Below are 19,790 nucleotides of genomic sequence, written 5' to 3'. Positions count from 1 at the left end.
GACGCCTTTCACGCCACCTCAAAGCTGCCAGCACCCGGCTCTCACCCTGAGGGACACAGAGAAGGTGAGGGGGCAGAGCCCACAGACCAGCCCTGACAGACGTGAGGGGAGCGAACCGGAAGGCGAGGGTAGCGAACCGGAAGGCGAGGGTAGCGAACCGGAAGGCGAGGGTTCAGAGCTTGACACACAGCAGAGTCCCCTCAGGCTCACATTCTGGCCCACCGGGGGGCTCTCCTTGAAGAGAAGTTATAGCCAAAGGCCTGCCAGGGGCAGAGGTGATACTGGGGCCAACTTTCTGAGGAAAAGCGGCGCTCCCAAGAGCAGCCAGGCTGAGGTGCGGACACAGCTCTCCAGCCCCGGACTGCTGACCACCATGCACCGCGGCTCCGCACCACCACAGACCAAGAACCCAACGGCGGGAGGAAGAGGTGGCCCACCATTAACAACGGCCCTGAGCTGTGCTCCCTGGGGTCCCATCGGCTAATGTTCAGAGGAAAAAGGAGGCAACAGAGGGGAGCGAGAGTTAAGCTGCTGGGAAGGAAAAGGAATGAAGGCTCAGAGAGAAGGGGTTCAGCAACGTGCTGGGTCCCTCCTACGGACCACAAGCATCCCTCGTGACACTGCATATGGTGGTCAGGGTGCCCTGGTGGGATAAAGCATGCAGTCCAAGTGGACACTGTGGGCCTACTAAGGGCACATGGAAGATGCCCTAGGGCGGCCAGTGGAGGCTTTTCTGTGACAAGCGCTGGTGGCTTAATTTGGTTTAAAAAGGGAAGCCCCCAAGTGCTACCAGGTCCTCCTGTTAGCTGCTAAGTGAAGTAGTGCTGGCAAGACACGCACACGGCTAGCTGGGCTCAGGGGTCTGCACTCTGCCCAGGCCTGAGGAAGGCAGCGAGGGTGGGCCAGGTGTTGGACGCTTTACCCCCAAAGGGGCCTTCCTGGTGTCACTGCCCACCTGGAGGGCCCAAAGCTAGGAGTGCTCTATGACACCTAAGGGTCTGCCAGCCCAGTGAGGGCTGCATGGGCTCCGGGCTGCCATGCACTGGCCCTTCAGCCCCGTCTCTGGGGTGCATGACTGTTGTTTCCCTTCTTGGGAAAGAATGAGAAAGGCTACCAACAGCTACTCTGCAGCCACAGGATATGAGCCAAATAGCAAATGCTTGACCCCTAGGAGAGGAGAGAGCTGCTGAAACTCCAATAAATGGCATCTGTGCTGAACTGTAACATCACCATACCAAAGATGAGGTCAATGCTGTGCAAAGTCACTGCAGAGGAAGCAGGCGAAGCTCCAGAGTTCAAGCCCCTTCTCCTTCACTTGTGAGCTATGCTAGGTTGAGCACACCTCACTTCTCTGGACCTCTCCTTCCCCATCTTTAAAATGGGGACAGTATCACTCAGGCATGTAAAGCTCCTCATCTTGGGTGTGGTGTAGCTAGAGGCATGATGGGACTAAAGAGATGGCTAGCAGTATACTTGTCAGAACAAGGAGGCTGTTCAGCCCAGGCCGAAATACACTGGACACAGGTGTCCAAAACCAGGTACGCAGGCCCACAGGGGTTTATGCTCTATGGATGGCATGGCAGGCTATGTGAGCCCAGGTTACACTCATCAACCACCCACAGGGTCTGTGTGAGAGAAGCAAGCCCCCACCTAGCCATAGCATCCTCACTGAGTCCCTGAGCCAGAAATCCAGTTTTACCAGCAGTCTGCTTGAGTTGGATCAGTTTTGGGGGCCACCCCACAGGAACAAATGACTGCTGGCAAACTGGTGAAATTAAGGTTCTGCATCAGCAAAGCAGAGGACAGGCTATGGAACAAGGTAAATCCACTAAGGAAAATTGCTCTGGGGAGGACCCTGGGCAGGAGGCCAGTTGGCTTTCTTGGGAGATTTACTTCCTTAAGCTGCAAATAAGAGACTAAGTTACAACCAGGCCCATCAGATAAAAAATGACTCACTACATGGTGGAAAATCTAGATATGTCCACTAGCTCCTTGGGTGAGCTCTGAGAGCTGAATGATGTTTCCTACAGCAGACTCAACTGACTCCATAGGCTGGGAAGCCAAGGTTCAAGAAGTCCCTGCCCAGCCCTGGGGCTCAACTATGCAGTCCCAAAAGTTTCAGAGAAAACCCTGGAAGTATGCCTTACTAGCTCCAGTGTTCTTGCCTGGAGAATACCATGGATGGAGGGGCCTGGTGGGCTACGGTCTATGGGGTTGCAGAGAGTCGGACATGACTAAGCCACTAACATACACACACATGCCTTACCACCACCAGTCCCTGGCCCTTGGCAGCTCCTTGCAGGGCCCAGGCTGCAGCCAAACGTGGGCACTGGTTGCAATGCTGGGGCTGTCACAGAGCACAGAAAAGAATGACTAAGCCATCCATCCACTTACCCATCTACTCACCCACTCACCTAGCAGACCCTCATATGGCCCCACTCTGATCTAGTTCAGTGCTGGGCACAGGGCCAAGCCAGATGTGGGCCTGCCTGCAGTCTCATCAGGGAGATCCAAAAGGGAATGGGCAGTGCTGAGAGGGCAGTTTGGGCTGTGATCAGACATAGGGCACCAGAAAAGATGCCCAACTCAGGTCCAGGCAGACTTCCTACAGGAAGGAGCACTGATGCCAAGACTGAAGGATAAAGAGGAAAGGTGTCCCAAGCAGAGGGAAGCAAATATGCAAAGGCTGGAGCTGAGGGAGACCATGGAGCACCTAGCAAACTAAATATTATACCCAGGAAATGAAGTCTGGAGCCCATGAACTCTTGTATGAGATTCAGGGCCACAAGTCTGAGGCTGGTTTCCCGGATGTGCGGAGCTTTCAGTCATCACCAAAGCACCACAGACCCTAGGAGAGGGAAGAATAGAACCTGCGTCAACTCCCTGAAATGTTGGTACACCCGGGAGTCCATGCCTCCACACTGCACCGCTCGGTCCTCGACTCTTTATGAGGTGGAGACACAGAGACTCCACCGAAGAAGTTACCTGCCATTCACAGGTGCAGTAGGCGAGCAGGGGAGCCAGGACCTGAGCCCCAGATGACTACAGCCTCTCAAACCACTGCCTTGTGTTGCACTGCGAGCCCAACTCTTGCCTACACTGTACCACCCACACCCACAACTCATGCTCTCCTTTGCGACAGTGCTAAACCCACAGAAAGGACTTCCCAGGAGGCACTGGCAGTAAAGAATCCACCTGCCAAGGCAGGCAGATGTAAGAGATGTGGCTTCAATCCCTGGGTTGGGAAGATCCCCTGGAGGAGGGCATGGCAACCCACTCCAGTATTCTTGCCTGGAGAATCCCATGGACAGAGGAGCCTGATAGCTTGAAGTCCATAGAGTCACAAACAGTCGGACACAACTGAAGTGACTTAGCATGCAAACCCACAGAAAACCAGCTTCAGACCTGGTCAGAAGAGTCCAAGCCCAGGTCGGGGGGTCGGTAGGGGGCAGCACATAACTACCAGAGCCTGTAAGCAGGGGACAAGCCAGCCAGGCCAATCACTTGCAGTTCACCACGCACACACTATAGGTGGGCTCCCTCTTGGCCTCACATTATGAACTTGCCATTTTCCCACGGCTGGGTTCCCTTCCAGGAGGCCCACTTGCCTGGGACACTGGAGGGTGGTGGGAAAAGGGCTTGGCCATCCACTCCTTCCCAAGCTCCTACTCAGGGGCCCACCCTAAGGAGGCAACTCAAGTGACCGCAGGTCCTACAGTGCGAAGGCTGGGCCTGTGCCCTTCCTGGCTGGGCAGCGACCAGAGGGTGTCATTCCTGCAGGCTCACCGACCTCAGACAGTCAGGGGTGCTTTCACATGCCCTGAGAATGCTTCAGATCGGGACCCACCGGAGGGGAGAGCTGCAAATTCAGGTCCTCTAAGGACACGGACCTCAGAGCTGGCCTGTGTCACCCGGCTTTTGGCTTGAGGCGGGGCCTGGGAGTCTGGTCTCATCTCATTACTTAACATGGCCTTGGCCTCTTCTGACTTCTGCTCCTTCTCTGTCAAGCTGGTGTAGGGCTTGGGGGCCCCTGGGGTCTGAGCCATTGGTGCCTCATTCCCTGTCCCCTGGAGGCTACCGTGGTTGCAGCAGCATTGGGCGTGGGTAGGGGGCGTGGGGGAGGGGGACAGCAGCTAAGGGAATCAGCTGGGGTGCTGGTGTTGCCAAGAGAGCAGCTGTGTTTGTAAATATTCACCTGGCAAGGGTTCCCAGCCCTCAGCATCAACTAGCCTCCTCTCCTTCAGCATATGCTATGCCTCCTTCTCCAGTTCAGAATACCAAGTGGTGGCACCAGGCCCCTCCTCACCCCCATGGATGGTGGGAAGTGACAGGCACAGCTGTTAAAACCCAGGAAAGAGAAAGAGCAGGAGGAAGGGGACCCTGGTTGGAAGCACTCTGACTTCAGGTGGTAGAGGCAGAGCCCCAGGGACCATTTCCAGTGCAGATGGCCCCCAAACCCATGGCTCCACTCCAAGAGCCCTCTGCTGGTCCAGCTTCCTAAGCCCACCCCAGCACTCTAGACTTCCATGATCTGGCAAGATGGCTCTGTCTGGACTACTTCCTAAACATCTCCCAAATCTGACCACTCCTTTCCACCCTGCTACCCCTCCCCCGGCCTGGTCTGGTCCAGCCATCACCAAGTGCAGTCCAGACTCCCACACCAGTCTCCCCACAGGCCACCCTACTCTGTGCAGTGTTTACACTGACACCAGAGTTATGTTCCTGATACACAACCATGACCAAATAGTGACCACTGCTCAAAAACTTTACCTGGCTCCCTCCTACCTGAGGACAAAACTTCGAAGTCAGCACCCTGGTACTGAGACCCTCCATGATCCTCAGATTCTTCCTTCCCCTTAGAAACACATTGGCTTCCCTCTATCTGCCTGGAGGCGGGGGGTGGGGGTGGGTGGGGGGGAGGTCCGTGCAATGGGTTTGTGCAAACCTCTGATGGCTTCAGAAATGGGGGCACACAAGGCAAGCCAGCAGATCATTAAAGCACCTCCTTAACTCCCAGTGAAGGGCTCTGAAATAGAATTAAACTCCCAGGGTCCAGAGCTCCTGCAAACAAGCCAGGGAAAAGGCCCATAGGAGACTTCTGGTGCTGGATTGACTGGGTCCAAGTCCTGACTCATACTGATGGCTGTATGACCTCAGACAAGTCACTTAACCCCTGTGCCTCATCTCAAAAAATCTTGTGGACAGAGAATATAGCGCCAGGTGCACCGAAAGGAAAATATTCAATAGACAGAAGTTAGCTCAAGCAATTACTCTGTCTCTGCCAGCTAAAAGGGCTCGAAGACAGCCTGCAGAATGACATGCCTTCATACCCTACCTTTCCAGCAGGCTCCTGGCACTGGGGAGGCAGTGAGCTGGTCCCACCAGTACCAGTCTCCCTTTATAAAGGGTATGTGGGGCTTGGGGAGCACTTACCACATCTTGATCAAAACCCAAAAGTGGTGAAGGCCCTGCCCCAAGTCTATCCTCCTGGGGACAGCTGATGGCAACAAATGCCTGCTCTGAGAAGCCAGCTGATGGTGGGAGCTCTAGGAGTGGTGGCAGAGGCTCCCCGGCAGCTGTGGCAGTGGGTCTGGTAGAGGACGGGGTGCAGAACAGTGCTATGAGGAGCTGATGGCCCCTCAAGGCCCCCGCTGCTCCCCACCTCCAATCTGCACGCAGGGGAGCACTGGCTCAGATCAGCTCAGAGGCAAGCAACCCAGCCTTAACCCCTACTCTGCCAGGTTGCAAAGAGCCTCAGATTATACCCCTCTGCTTCTCCCCACCTCCACCCTGTCTTCAGTTCTAGAGAGTGGTTTGTCAGAAGGGTTGCTTAAGGACAAAGTCTTCTTACACATCTATCTGTGGCCAGGCCCTCAGCCGTGGGCTGGGGACCTGCAGGCAGCATGAGCGGTGGGGGTGGTGGGAAGCAGTGGAAGTGGGGGAGGGGATGCCAGATCTGGCAGAGGGAAGCCTGCACCATCGCCCAGGAATCTCCTCCAGCTCCTTCCAGAGGCTGCCTCTACCCCCACCAGGTCACACCCAGTCTACTTCGGGGAGAGGAAAGAGATTAGGGACAGTCCCAGAAAAAACGTTTGCTTAGAGACGTTCTGGGCAGTGGGGACACTCCAGACCAAATACCAGTATCGGCAGGTAAAAGATAATGGTTGCGCTTCCCCCAACACAGCAGCACACCATCCCCTTCTCAAGGCCTGTCCTGAGATGCTTTCCCACTTTGCTGGTGGGGGAGGCGGGGCAGAGGAGGGCGGGGGGTGGCCACCCTGGAGCCAGAATTCACACCTTGGCCCACTGAAACCAAAGCTGAGCCCCGAAACTCCCTCAACACCTCTGGCAGGCAGCCTGGGACAGTGAGGTCCCAGGATGTGCAGGGCCTCAATCCTGCAAGTTTTCTTCACCGCGGAAGGAGTGGGGGTGGGGATCAGCTACAGCCTTTTTTCACTCTTCCTTCCCAAGACAGGATGTGACAGGGCACAGAGCAGGCACACAGGGGCCACTGCCGGAGAGTAAAAGGCAGGTCTGGCCCGGAGGACCACCGCACCACCCTCAAGCCCCACTCACACTCTTTCGAATCTTCCAGAACAGGGCCTTCCCAGCACCGTCCACCTCCTCAGGTCGTGGCACAGCACTCTGAGCTCCCTCTTGAGAGCTCTGCGCTCAGCCTGCCTGGAAACTCTAGAGCCTGCGGGCCTTGCAACACCTTCCCAGGAGCTGATTCGGCTTCCCCTGCTAGCCCCACCGTTGGGGGCGGGCTGTGTGGAGAGCTTCCTGCCTCAGCAGCCCTTACCTGGAACCTGGCACAAGCCTGTTTGGGCTCCCAGGCCCCAGCCTCTGGCAACCCCACCTGGAGGGAGCTCGAAAATGCACAAATGCCTGAGGACCCACCCTCAGCAGCCCAAAGCCCTTTTCTCTTCTTTCCAGGCAGGACTCTTACTTATCTAGGCACATTTTCAGAGATATCTTTAAGGTGAAAGCCTCCTTCAATGCTTCTCAGGGTAGCTTCTGGGGCAGAAAATTCAGTGGATGTAACCCAGGTCCTGGCTGACAGAAAACCACACAGGGTGCCAGAGGCGGGGAGTCCCAGCCCAGCAATGTTGCCCCAGAAAGCGTGTGGCCCAGGCACCAGGTCGAGAAGCACAAACCTCACCATCCCACCTGGGTGGCCTGGTCTGTTGAGAGGAAGACACAACTCTCCCTCAGCCTGGCACCCTCCCCGTTCACACAGGCATTCGAGCTCTGTGCTGAGAGAGGGGCCGCCTTCCTCCTGGGCTTTAATTAGACTCACAGGACCACAGAGGATTGGGGCAGACGCGGGGCAGAGGGCCTCCCCGAGCTGGGAATTGCTAGGTGAGGCCCACTGCACGTTCCCCCACGAGAGACAGGCCCAGGATTCAGGGTTGCTGGGTTACAGAGTAGCTCACCTGCCGAACCTCCCTGAGGAGCCTGAGTGTAGTTCTGAAGGTTTAACTCAGACTCCTGACGTAGAAAGGCCTAATTAAAGGCTGGCTGTGCCCAACTGCTGCGCAAGGCCCCTGTCTCTATAGCCTGAACCCGCCTTGGACAGGCTTCCCTTCAGCAGTTCACTTGGAGGTGGCCCGTATCACCTTCTGCTCCCCATCCTCAGCCCAGTACCTCTCAGGAATCTCACTCACCCTAAGCCCTGGTCAGGGAACATGGGCCCGCATTCCTGACAGCCACACCGGGAAGCCAGGCTCAAACAATACTTAATCAGACACTTAAAAATACAAATAGCCTTGAGCGCAGAGGAGCAAAGAGAAACACAGTGTCTTTTAAGAGCTCTGAGATAAAAGTTGTCATTACCAGGAATCAGACTGGACAAAAATTCTCAGAATGAGAAGGAGCAGCAGAAGTTAAGACAATGGCAATATTCCCTTTAGCAGTATTTCCAGGGGACGATGACTAGGACTGACAAGGGTGCATGAGCCTTGGGCCTCACTGTCCTTCCTTCCACACTAATTCCGGGGGCGGCAGACAGGGAAAGTGGCAAGGGCCATGAGCGCTACACAGGCAGAGGATACACCCTGGCCAGGCCCCACCGTGCAGGGAGCCAAGTCCCGTGGCTGCAACACGATCCTTTCCCCGCCCTGCCCCGCCCGTCCAGGTTAGGGCTACCAGAGCCCTGGCCTTGGGAGCAGTGATCCATTTCGTCACTGGCCCCAAGTGAGGACACACGGCAAACCCTACAGGTTCAGGCTCAGAAAGAGAACGTGGGCTGCTCCTGGCAGGGCCATGCTGTCCTGCTCTCAGAGCTCAACCGCCGGTGGCCAGGGTTACAGGTGGGACAGGATGTGACTCCCTCCAGTTATGGGGAAGTTCCTCGTAGGTGGGTTGAGGGTCCTGTTAAGAGGTGGCTGGGGTCACTGAGGTGAGGCGAGCAAAAGAGCAATGGACTCGCTTGCCCACTTCTTACTCAGGAGCAGCTTGGAGACATCCTGCTTGGGGTGAGAGTCACAAGACAGAACCTAAAACACATCCTCAGTCAGGGACAGGGAGCAAGAGATCAGGAGCAAGGTGGGAAGGAAGAGTTCTGAGAAGGCAACAGAGTCCCAGAAAGAGGCCTGTAATGTGCGGGGACTCCTGGGAAGGAGGCATTGAAGCTGAGAAGACGGCACGTGGCTGCTGAGAGAAAAAGACTATGATCTGCGCTATACATCACCCCGTGCTTTGTACATCAGCCACAGGCTGATGGTGCCCACCAGCTCACCTGACCTAGCACCGTGGGGTTTGAGGATGCCAGAGTGTCCCAGGCAAGCCATGCCTCCAGATTCCAGCCAGAGGGACCACTACCACGGCCAGGAGCCAACAAGGCGCCTATACCCACCCTTTCCGGGGTCACGGTTTATTTCACAGGAATGACAATGAGCAGAGAAAAGGGAGTTCTGCTTTTGGTTAAAGTTTTCTGGGACTCTGATAAACAGCTTAATCTTCTGGCTTCCTCATTCTTTGACCAAGTTCCTCTTGAGAATGGCACAAGGAGAAACAAATCTGAATCTCGCTCAGTTCAGCAGAAAGTCTGTGCTGGTCAGTGGGACCCTGCCACCTCCTGAATCATCCCCTCTGGAGTGACTCAGGGCCATGCAGAGGCCTCTGCCTTCCACTGCCCTCTAGTCACCAAGACCTGCTGTTGGCTGGGGAGAGCTGGTGGCGTCCACAGAGTTAAGGCAGCCCAGCCCACCGCTGGTCAGGGAGGACTGAGAACTCAGGCCTCCTTTTCAAGGCCAGGATGAATGGGGGACTATGCAAATGACTGCCTCCGGAGGAGCCGTGGCAGGGGAGGGCCTGCTGCTGGCAGGCCTGCACCTCTATACTCGGGTCTGTCACATGAAAGGGTTTGTATTCCTACCGCTGCCTCCGGCACTTGGCCAGACTGGGGCTGTTCTCACCAGAAAACAAAAATCTCTTTCAGACCAAAGCTAAACCAGGTCCCGGCTGGCCCAGGGAGGCTGACAGACGTTGTTCACACTGACCCACTGAGGAGTCATCACCTGGATTCTCACTGAATCCCCCAGCTCTCCAGAGGCAGCTGAAGGCCCCTGTGGCTGCTTAGAAAATCACTGCGTCAGGTCGGGGAAGGCGGGGCCAAGAAACAGGATCGGCCCATTCTGAGGCTCTGGCTGTTATGTCCTTCTCAGAAATAGTCATGACTGGGCCTCAGGAAGCAACTTTTTGGTATCTGGAACTTTGGTAATTCTCATGGAGTTGAGGCGAAATGTGGAGAAAGAAATGGGAAGAAATATGTGACAGTAAACAAGAGCCCTTGCAGTGCACAGAGAAGACATTTAGGAACGGGGGTCTCGGGTACCCCTGCCTGCTGCCACAAGCACCCGTGGGCTGTGGGTGGGGTCGTATCCCAGAGCCCAACATGCACAATCACACTCCAGAGCTGGGACTCCATCTCCCACAGAGCTCCACAACAAGGTCAGACTTCAGTCTTGTTCAGACTTTCAGAGCTGCTTGTTTGACACCCTAGCGTCACCAGGAGCTGTCCATTAACCATGGCACAAATATCTGCATTTATCTACGTATTTTTAAAGGAATGTATTAATAACAAAACAAAACCCCAACCAGATTCCCAACATATTTTATTACAAGACAGATGGAAGAACATCATCTCAGAATAAAGCATAGTCATTTAACTTGAAAAACTCACAGTACTGCCTTCAGCTTCCACATTGTTTGCAATGTGTGGCTGCAGATTTCCTCTGCAGTGGATGACACTGAGTGAATAAACCAGGTAGAAAACAGTGCACACCCTAGGCATCCACCTAGAGACCGGACACACAGGAGAGGCTAACCTGTGTGGACAGGTTATGCAGCATGGATGCTACACAGACTCCCATCAACAGGTGACAATGACACAGCAAGATCTCAAACACACATATGATCATTTAGCCTGAGAGAAAATCTAGGACAAAACCACCTCGGCGCTGATTCTGAACCAAGAGGAGGGTTTGTGGATGTTCCACAGGTATCCTGCAACCCAAGGGAAACAGGCCTTGTCTGCCTCTTAGCCCAGAGAAAACGCCCATCTCTGATGACCATCCACCCTCCTTGGGTCCTCCCGCTGTCAGCTGGGATCACACAGCATGCCCAAGAAACCCTGAGAGAGTTCATGGGGCTGCCCCACTGAGGAGAAGCAGGAAGTAGGGGAGGAAGAGAAACGAAACTTCAATCCAGATGAAAAAGGGGGCTTCACAGGTCACAGCCTTCCCTGCCGTCTGACCTGTGGCAAGGGGATCAGGGACACACATCCCCAAACCTCCCAACAGCCCACTGGGCCAAGGGAAAGCCGCCTTCCCTTTCTCCGCACCACTCCAGGCAGAGCCAGGCTGAGGAGGAGGCAGCCTGCAGGCTGAGTGGAGGCTGAGTACAGGTGAGTCAGTGGTGTCCCCCAGAGGAGCACACCCAACACACCTGATGGAAGGTACGTTCTCCAGCATCCTGGGGTAAAGGTGGCTTCATGCAGAAGAATGGCCAGAAGCACCACCCCTTCCACAGTCAAGGGGTCATGGTAGGCCTGGATAGGTTCTCCCGGAGGCCCCCTTCTCCACATGGACACCTGCTTTCCTCTTACTGACCTCTAGGACCTCACCATCTACCCTCAGGCCAACCTTACTCTCCAGTCTCACTGGCTGGCCCACATTCCATCTTGCTGCATTCTCTGCCCCAGCTCTGACTACCGTTCTATCTCCATCTCTGACTGTCTCTGCTGTGTGGCTCCAGCTGGCCATGCTGTCCAACCTCTGGCTGACCTTACTGCCCCCTCCCCTTCCCCACAGCCCTCCTGTCTATGTGGCAGGATCCCATAGTCAGTCCCCAGAATGGTTTATAGCCAAGGCTGGGGGAAGGGTTAGTGGTCAGGAGGAACCCCACTGGGGATTCTTGGCCATGAGAACAATCTAGAGAAAACAAAAATCAACTCAAACAATGAAAATATACTAGTGGGAAAAACAGGGCTACCAAGGGCTAATCCTGGTAGCCACCTTCTGTGCTGGTGGGCCAAACTGTGGTGGTTCAGAGAGTGGGTCAGGGTTCCTGGTGTTGATTGGTGGGCACTATCCCAGAGCTGCCCATTCAGCCCGGGCCAGCCTGTCCTATCTCTCCATTCCTCCAACAGCTATAGTCACTAGAGCTATTCCCAGCCCTGAGAGATACCAGCCCAGGTTTGCTTACCCCAGGATCTGGTAACAGATGCCGACTGTTACCTCATTGGCACCATCCTGGCCTGGCTTCCTGCTCTAAAGCCCCAGGTGGCAGTTACCTTGGAATGCAGGCCTGAATGAGCAGATGATGAATCAGAAGCCAGCCACCTCCAACTCTCCATGGCCACCCCCAAGCACCCCTACTCCCTGGAGTAGCTGTCGGGAGAGGAGAGTATCTCCAGGAAGAGCTGGTGAACAGGCACAGATGGAACTTCTCGGGATCTAAAATCTTTCAGGCTCTTAGATTACAGATTGAACTTCTGAACAGACAGCTTGGCTTGGCTCACATTTGTCCCAGCCCATTTCCCATCTTCCTACTTCTGCTCGTCACAGACCCCAAGCCTCACATGAATCAGGAAACCACACCAAGTAGCTAGGTCAGAGAATGACCACACCAACCACGGGATCCCAGAGCAACTGAGCAATTATGTGGCACCACCTCTGGGCCTAACCTGAAGGCCAACCCCAAAGGCCCAAAACAGGACCTCAGTCTCAGTGCTCCCCTCCTAAGGCTCAATGAGTGGTTGGTGGGGACTCTGACCAGGCCAACACAGGGCATGGGGCCATCAGACGAGATCCTCCAGTGAGCTGAGGACCGGGGCTGGGGCCTCCTTTCAGCTCTGCTTGTCCAGAGTGAGCTCCCAGCCTACTGGGAGACTGGAAACGTGGAGCTCTAAGGAAATGACGGAATCTCGTCCTCACAGAAGACTACCTTCCACAAAGCCCATCACCCTGCAGCTACAAGTGCAGTTATTCACTCATTCGTGAACGCACTTCTGGAGCACCTCCTTCTGTTCTGAGCTCTCCAATGAAGGCTGCTATGGCTCTGGCTGCAAGGGGTTCATACCTGCTTCCCCCTAGGACTTTCCCGGTATTGACGACATCCCCCAGCTAGGCAGAGAGCGTGGCACCCAGTAGGAGCACATTCAAGGTCTGCGGTCAGTCAGTGGACTTGTGGTGAGACAAAAGATTATAAAGCACATCATTATTAAGATAAATTATTCTCAGGGAATTTTTCTCATCATTCACTTATGCAATCAACACTGACACACACACTGTGTACTGGCCCTGGCTTGGGGCACAGGCAGGAGACACCCTGGCTCTGCCTTCAGGAGATCACAGTAGAAGAGGCCAAAGACTATAGTTTAGTGGAAGCTGTGCCCCCGGGAGATGCGTGTGGCTTGAAGGGTGCAGGGACCGTTCACCTTGGCCATCCACATGCTCAGTTTTGGCCATATGCCCTTGAAACGGCTACCACACAGAATAAAGCCTCTTCGGCCTGGCCTCCTAGGCCTGCAGAGCCCAGCCCCGGAGACCACATTGGCTGAGTAGATATTGTGCCAGGCTTTCATTCAACTGTCTTCTCAGTCTTTTCTCTCATGGGTCCTTCTGCCTGGAATGTCTGTTCTTTCCCCACTCCCTTTTGGCATGTCAGAGTCCTGCATCTCCTTTGAGGAAGGCTTAGCTCAAGGTGTTACAACTTTAGCTAACATTTAGTTAGCCCTTTCCTATGTGCCAGCCCCTGCTCTTTACACCTGTCTTCTTAAACACTCCCCATCCAAGGACTGCTCCCTTGTCTGTGCCCACCGACCAGCCTGCTGGGGGGGCTTGGGTTCTTTCCAATCCTCCAGGTCCTTCTGTGGCCTGGAGTCTGAGAATGTGGTCTGACTCACAGCTCTCAGGGGTGGCTTCTCCACTGAACCTCCTTGTGTCTTGATGCTGCATCTGTTAAAGGGGGCTAACAGCACCACAGTGTCATGGGTGGAATTAAATGATAGCTTGCAGACTGTAGAACATGGTGCTGGACACACGATATACGCTCAAGAAAACAGCAGTCAAGTCAGCACGTTTGCAACAACGCTTCTGCGATGAAAACACCGCTCCTCCCCAACAGTGCTTCATTCAATGAATGTTTTGAGTGCCTACTATGTGCCAGGCACTGGCTAATTACACACTGCAGCTTCTGTTATACAAATGCCTGCAACTTCAGCCTCTTTTTGTAAAAAATCAGAGCCTCATGCTCACTTATCCTGAATGCTGTGTGTAGGGGACAGCCCTGGATCCCATCTGGGGCTGCAGCTGAGCCAGGTTCTGCCTTCTGAAGGTCAACCCAAGAGCCCTTACAACCTCAAGGGACAGAAAACCAGCCAGGGAGCAGAGCGGCTGGGTTCTACTGCCCCCTGGTGTTAGCGTGCGCTCATGGGGAGTACCCCCCTGCCCCACCATGGGCTGGGGAACGAGAGAGGGCAGTAAGGTCAGAATTCTCCCACACAGAGGTGCACCATATGCAAATCCAGGCCTTCTTTTGTGAGGTGTGCCCTCAGATGTCCTGCCCGGAGTCCACTGTCTGTCCAATTCCTGGCTGCTTTCCTGGGCCCCCTGGGATGGCCCCAGACCTCGCACCAGTCCTCTACCCTAATGCGAGCAGAGATGGAGGAAGAATCTGATTGGGCTGAACTGAGCTAGGCTGTGCAAGTCTGCAACTGCCCTGGATACCCATAGCCAGATTGCTGCCACACCAGTCTCTGCCACCATTCCTCTTCCTGGAACCTAGCCTCAACTGGACCATCTTTGGCCAGACTTATTCTCATCCATAATATCTCAACAGCCTCCCACTGCTCTCCCAGCCTCCACTCTCCTCCTGCTGGTTCAGCCTGGCCACTGCAGGTAAATCAAGGGCTTCTCTGCCCCAGAAATAAAACCATCTTCCCTAGAATCCCCTCCCATCCAGACTCCATCCCCTCTGACAACCCACAATACTCAAGCAAAAAACCCTAAAAGACCCATCTCCCACCACAGTTCTTCCTGCACATCTTTGCTGACCTGACTTTCTCTACCTGGGGTTTGGCCTACCTGCCTCTGACAAACACCCCTGTATGCTGCAGAAGCCCACTCAGACGTCACCGATGGTCGGGTATATGGTTGTGCAGACTGGATCCTGTAGAAGGACACAGGGTTGCGTCAGCCTAGAAGTTCATCCACCAAGAGGGGAGCCTCTTTCTATTGTGTACAAGGGTGCCATTTGGCAGGCAGAAGTGCCAATCTATTGTTCTCAAAGTCCTCTGAGTGCTCACAGCACTGAGACCATGTTTTCCTGGGCCAGGGCATCTGACTCACCACACCGGGGCCTATTTTGTTTCCCTGTTTATTACTCAACACACAGGTGGGGTCTGGGTTGGCCTCAGTATAGCCGTTGCTCTCCCAAGGCTCAGAGCACATGGTTGCTTCCCCCAGACAGGCAGTATCTCCTCCAGGAGGCTCTCCCCGTGTCTCTGTAGGGCCAGACTGGGTGGTAAATGGCACATAACTCTACAAAGAGTACTATCACTTCAGGGGGGCCTCTCCTAGCCCCAGCTGAGCCAGAGGATTCTGGCAGCTGTCATGGGATCAGAATGTGTAGTCAGTGTTAGCCCAGGTGTCCTCCCTGCCTCAGAGAAAGGCTGGGTCCAGGCAGAGTCTCGAGGAAGGTAGAATGATCTGGGAATGCCATGATGTGTGGCTGGAGTAGGCGCCACACAGCAGCCTCAGTGTTTCACCCTTACACCAACTGTGGCATCTTTTGAGAAATTTCCTGTACTCATTGAGAAATCTGGCCTCTAGGGAAGCAGCTGCCTCCCTGTACCAACAGCCTCCCTACTTGACCATTCCGAGGCCCCTCAAAAGCCCTTCAGTGAGGCAGTTTCCCCACTCTAGGCAGCACCTGATCGCTTTGCGAAACATTCCGCAACAAAGCAGGACTGAAGGCCAGTTTTGAGTTAGGGTTGGCTGAATCCCACTTTCAGATGAGCATCTTGCACCGAAAGGATTTTTTTTCTCAGAGGCTGCTGATGACTCCTGCAGTTCTCAGGCACCTCCCTGTAGCCACAGAAGACCAAGGCTCCAGAGAGCTACCCTTGGACCTATGGCCAGGGGGTTGTTGTTGGTGGTGGTGGTGATGGGGTCGCCTAAGGGTAGCGCGACGGGGTCCTCGCACAAGGAAAGGGCTCTGAGAGCATCATCCGTGCAGTAAGTAGGGGCTGTTACTATCATCATCGCTATTTTGATACCTCTGGCCCTCTGTTCCTAACCCTAGCTCTAGCTCCAACCCTGTCTGCTGGATGCACACATCAGACCCAGAGGGCCCTGTCCAGCTTGTCCTCAGACCCGGCAGACAGAAGGAGCTTAGGGAGCTGAGGGGATTAGGGAGGCCTCACTCGCTCCCCAGCTCAGGGGAGCGGCCCCTGTGGCCTGACACAGGGCAATGATGGAAGGGGACGCCCACCAACCCTCCAGTTCAAGCCTGATGCCACGAAGCACTTAGCAATGATGGATCAATTAAAACTTCAGATCAAACCCTAATCTTTCAGATATTATCCGTGTGACATTGGCAAGTCAATTAACCTCAATTCTGAACCTCAGTTTAAAAAAAAAAAACCAGCACCACTGACCTCCTATGATTTGCCGTGAATATTAAATAACAGGCAAAGTTTCAGTTAAGAATTTCAAAAGGGTCGACTTCCTCCCCTTCTGCTCAGAAAGAACCTTACTACTTCCTCTGATACTGCTGTTTGAATGTGAAATAACAATAAAACTAACATTTCATAAAGCATTTGCTCTGGGCTAGGTCAGTTTAAAGCCAGTTTAAGGTTCAAGCACTCCACATACATTATCAGGCTGAATTTGTAGAAGAGGGTAGGTGGAGACCCTTTAGTGGTACCATAACCTAGAGGAAATCAAAGCTCAGAGGGTATTGACTGATGCAGGCAGGAAAACTGGTGGATGAATGGATCCTGGGTGAGAGCCCAGGTTCTGTGTGGGGGAGGAAGGGTGTTGGGCAGGGACTTAGGGGGGTCCTCAAAGTTTCTTGAGAGGATGCAGAGGTAAGAAGCTGACTCCTGTGAGGGGGAGTGGCTGGGGGCTGGCACAGTGGGGTCACAAGCCCTGGGCATAGCTGAGGAGCCAGGTGAACCCTGCTTTACAGAGGGTCAAAGGTGGGCAGGGAGGGGTCGTGAGGAGACCCTCTCAACCAGGATTGGGATGCCCCAGGTCATTCTGGGTCATGTCCTTGACCTGCTGTGGGACCTCAGGGCCCAACACCCTCCAGTTCTGGACCCTGGAGATGAACAAGGATAAACTGTCTGTGCCTGGACTTGGGGGTACGACTGGGCTCAGGCCTAGTCTGCTCAGCGGATGGTCCTCGCCATATTGGGGGTGGGGGTGTGGGGAGGCCACGAGAACTGGAGGGAAGTTGTGGGGTCGCAAAGACGAGGTTGTTGTGGGGTCGCAGTGAGGAAGGTCCCTCATTTTTATTGACACAGCTGCTTCCCAAACGCGGCCCGGAGCCCGCCAGAATTTGGAAGGGGGAAACCTGGGCGATCCAGCGGAGTCCTGAAAGGATGGCTCAGAAGCCGGGGCTGGGGGCTCAGCCAACCCAGGACCAAGATCCCACGGTGTGCCGGGGATGGGGGTCACGGACGAGGACGGGGATGGGGGGACTCACCCGAGAACAGCCAGAGGGAGCCCCCCGACACGAGGAAGAAGGTCAGCATGTCGGTCAGCGGGACCCAGCCCGGCCCCGCACGGCCTCCCCGGCCCGCAGCCCCGCAGCCCCAGCAGTCGCCGCCGCCGCCGCCGCCGCCGCCGCCGGGTATTTTTAGCCCCCGCCCCTCGGCTCCGCAGCGCCCCGCCTTCCCGCGCGGCTGCGGCGTCTCGGCAGGAGGGGGAGGGCCGGGAGCGCGCTCTGCACTGGCGCTCGCAGTCAGGTCCGCCGCGGGCCGGGTCCGGGCGCCCCGCGCGCTCACCCCGGCGTCGGAACCGCCGAGGCCCCGGGCCGGGGAGGGGCCGGGCTGCAGAGCGGACGGGCCCTCCCCACCCCAGCCCAACGTCAGGACTCGGCGTTCTGGGGAAACGGGCAGGAAGAGGGGCGCGCTGGCGACGCGCGCGGGGTGGTGACGCCGCGCACCTCGCCAATGCGCGACTCTTCCCCCTACCCGCGCGATCCTGGCTTTTAAGGCAGGGCAGACTCTGGGTGGCAGAGCGGTTGTGGTCGCCTGTCCTAGTAGGCGCACGTGCTGCTGCGCCGATTCCCGCTGACGCTAACGCCCCCTAGGACCTCAGTTTGCAGACAATGGGAGCCTCTGGGTGTCAAGCCCTCTTAACGAAAGAAGAGAAAGGGCGATAAGAGTCTAAGTAGGATCTGGAAAAGTGGCTGTTAGGAGGGATAGTGCCCATATTCGCTGAGAGCCCCAGATCGCACATCTCTCCTTCTGGGAAGATTGAATCTGAGGCCACCCAAGGTCACAGGAGGCTCCATGTGGTCACAGGCTGCCACACGGGGTCACATGAGGTCACAGAAAGCCACATGGAATCACAGGTGTTTCACCAAAACACAGGTAATCCTGGTCTTCACACACAATCATATGTGGCACATGAGGCCTCTCAAGAGGCCCCTCACAGCTACAAAGAATGGCCACACAGGCACCCAAAGACAGGGATGGCTCCACTGCCAGCTGACAAGTTGTGTTACCGAACTGAACTCACCCCGCCTGAGGCACCGCAAACCTAATCTACTGACACCAGGTTTTGGTGAGGGAAAATACAGTGTTTATCGCAGTGTTCCAAGCAAGGGAGTGGAAGATAAGCCCCAGATCTACTTCAAGTTCGTCTCTGAGTTAGGGTTTTTTCTTAAGGGATATGAACAAACAGGCTGAAATTGATCTTCTTGTGACATTTCTGTGACATTTCTTCATCGCAGTTTGGAAACAGGAGAGAAGGGGCCAGGGCACAGCCTTTGAAAGAATGGCATTTCCTGAGGACAACATGGGGCTTCCCAGGTGGTAGTGGTAAAGAACCCACCTGTCAATGCAGGAGACTAAGAGACATGGGTTCAATCCTGGGGTTGGGAAGATCCCCTGAGAAGGGCATGGCAACCCACTCCAGTATTCTTGCCTGAAGAATCCCATGGACAGAGGAGCCTGGTGGACTACCATCCATAGGGTCTCAAAGAGTCAGACATGACTGAAGCGAATTAGCATGCATGCAGGAGGATAACATAAACTACTAGAACCAAATGGGTCCAAGATGGTAGACCAGTCAACTTCCACCAGACCTTAATCCTCAGTATACACTGGTTGTAACAAATCAGCAGCTAAGTGACACACCCATAGGTGCCAGGACAGTTCCAAGACTGACCATCAAAGACCCAAAAGAAGTCGGTGGCCCAGTTCCTGGAAACCTCCCCCCCTTCCGCAAAATAACTGGAATAATCCTGCCTATTAAATTACCCAGCCCATAAAAACTAACCAGGCCATATTTTAAGGCCTTCTTGCCTGAGATGGCCCACCTTCTTTCTGTGGCGTGTTCTTCTCTCTAAATAAATCCATTTCTTACCTATCACTTTTGTGACTCACTGAATTCTTTATGCGATGAGATATCAAGAACTTGAGCTTCATTAAGTCCTGAAACCAGGTGTGTGATTCAGTTTCAATAGTTAGGATGTCCCTGGTTTATGATACTCTGGCCAGGTGGTCCATGGCTTGCAGTCTGTTAGCTCATCTTGCCCTGAAGAAACAACCTGAGTTTTTTGTTTTTGTTTTTTTTTTTACAGAAAAATATGGAACGCTTCACAAATTTGCATGTCATCCTTGCGCAGGGGCCATGCTAATCTTCTCTGTATCATTCCAATTTTAGTATATGTGCTGCTGAAGCGAGCACTGAGTTTGTATATTAATGATGATCTCTCTAATAGCTTTTAGTTACATTAATGATATCAACAACAGCAATTTTAGTCATCTGACTCTGGTTGATTACTCTTTAGTTAGCACAGCGTTGGTGTCAGAGGGGACAAGAAAGGAGACAAAGTTTTGGATAGAGAGATTTATCATAAACTCGGTAAGAAAATTCAATTTTAGGGAGACACAGCTTCAATCCTCACTCCTGTTTTAACTTTCTGCCAAATCTTTGAGGGAAGAGTGATGACCATTCTGGCCATTTCCTGTTGAAATGGGGGCATAGTCCTGACTCAATTGGAAATGGAAACATTGCATACCAAGTAGGAAATATTTCTCAGATCCA

The 19,790-nt window shown here is 54.4% G+C and overlaps 1 protein-coding gene and 1 non-coding gene across 5 annotated transcripts in view; both read right to left on the bottom strand.

Moving 5' to 3' along the window:
- Positions 1-17,586, bottom strand: part of ACSL6 (acyl-CoA synthetase long chain family member 6) — a 61,756-nt gene extending 44,170 nt beyond the window's left edge. The window contains exons 1-2 of one of the 4 annotated variants that reach the window (XM_043912169.1): positions 17,218-17,366; positions 14,592-14,676 (exon numbers count right to left, since the gene is read on the bottom strand). Coding sequence is in view for 1 of the 4 variants with exons in the window: in XM_043912168.1 (XP_043768103.1) it covers positions 17,218-17,266 (49 nt within the window). In the remaining 3 variants the exon portion in view is untranslated. Of the gene's footprint in view, positions 1-45; positions 108-14,591; positions 14,677-17,217 lie in introns of those variants that run through there. The other 3 variants (XM_043912168.1, XM_043912171.1, XM_043912170.1) reach the window with 3 other exon arrangements.
- A 1,737-nt stretch (positions 17,587-19,323) lies between these two features.
- On the bottom strand, positions 19,324-19,430 carry LOC122701068. The gene has a single exon (XR_006342918.1). It is a non-coding gene; the product is annotated as a U6 spliceosomal RNA (small nuclear RNA).
- Positions 19,431-19,790: the final 360 nt, after the last annotated feature.

Source organism: Cervus elaphus, chromosome 9 (assembly GCF_910594005.1).
Source record: "Cervus elaphus chromosome 9, mCerEla1.1, whole genome shotgun sequence".
NCBI classification, from domain to species: domain Eukaryota; kingdom Metazoa; phylum Chordata; class Mammalia; order Artiodactyla; family Cervidae; genus Cervus; species Cervus elaphus.
The sequence above is the reverse complement of the archived record's forward strand: the minus strand, read 5'-3'. Positions and strand labels throughout refer to the sequence as shown.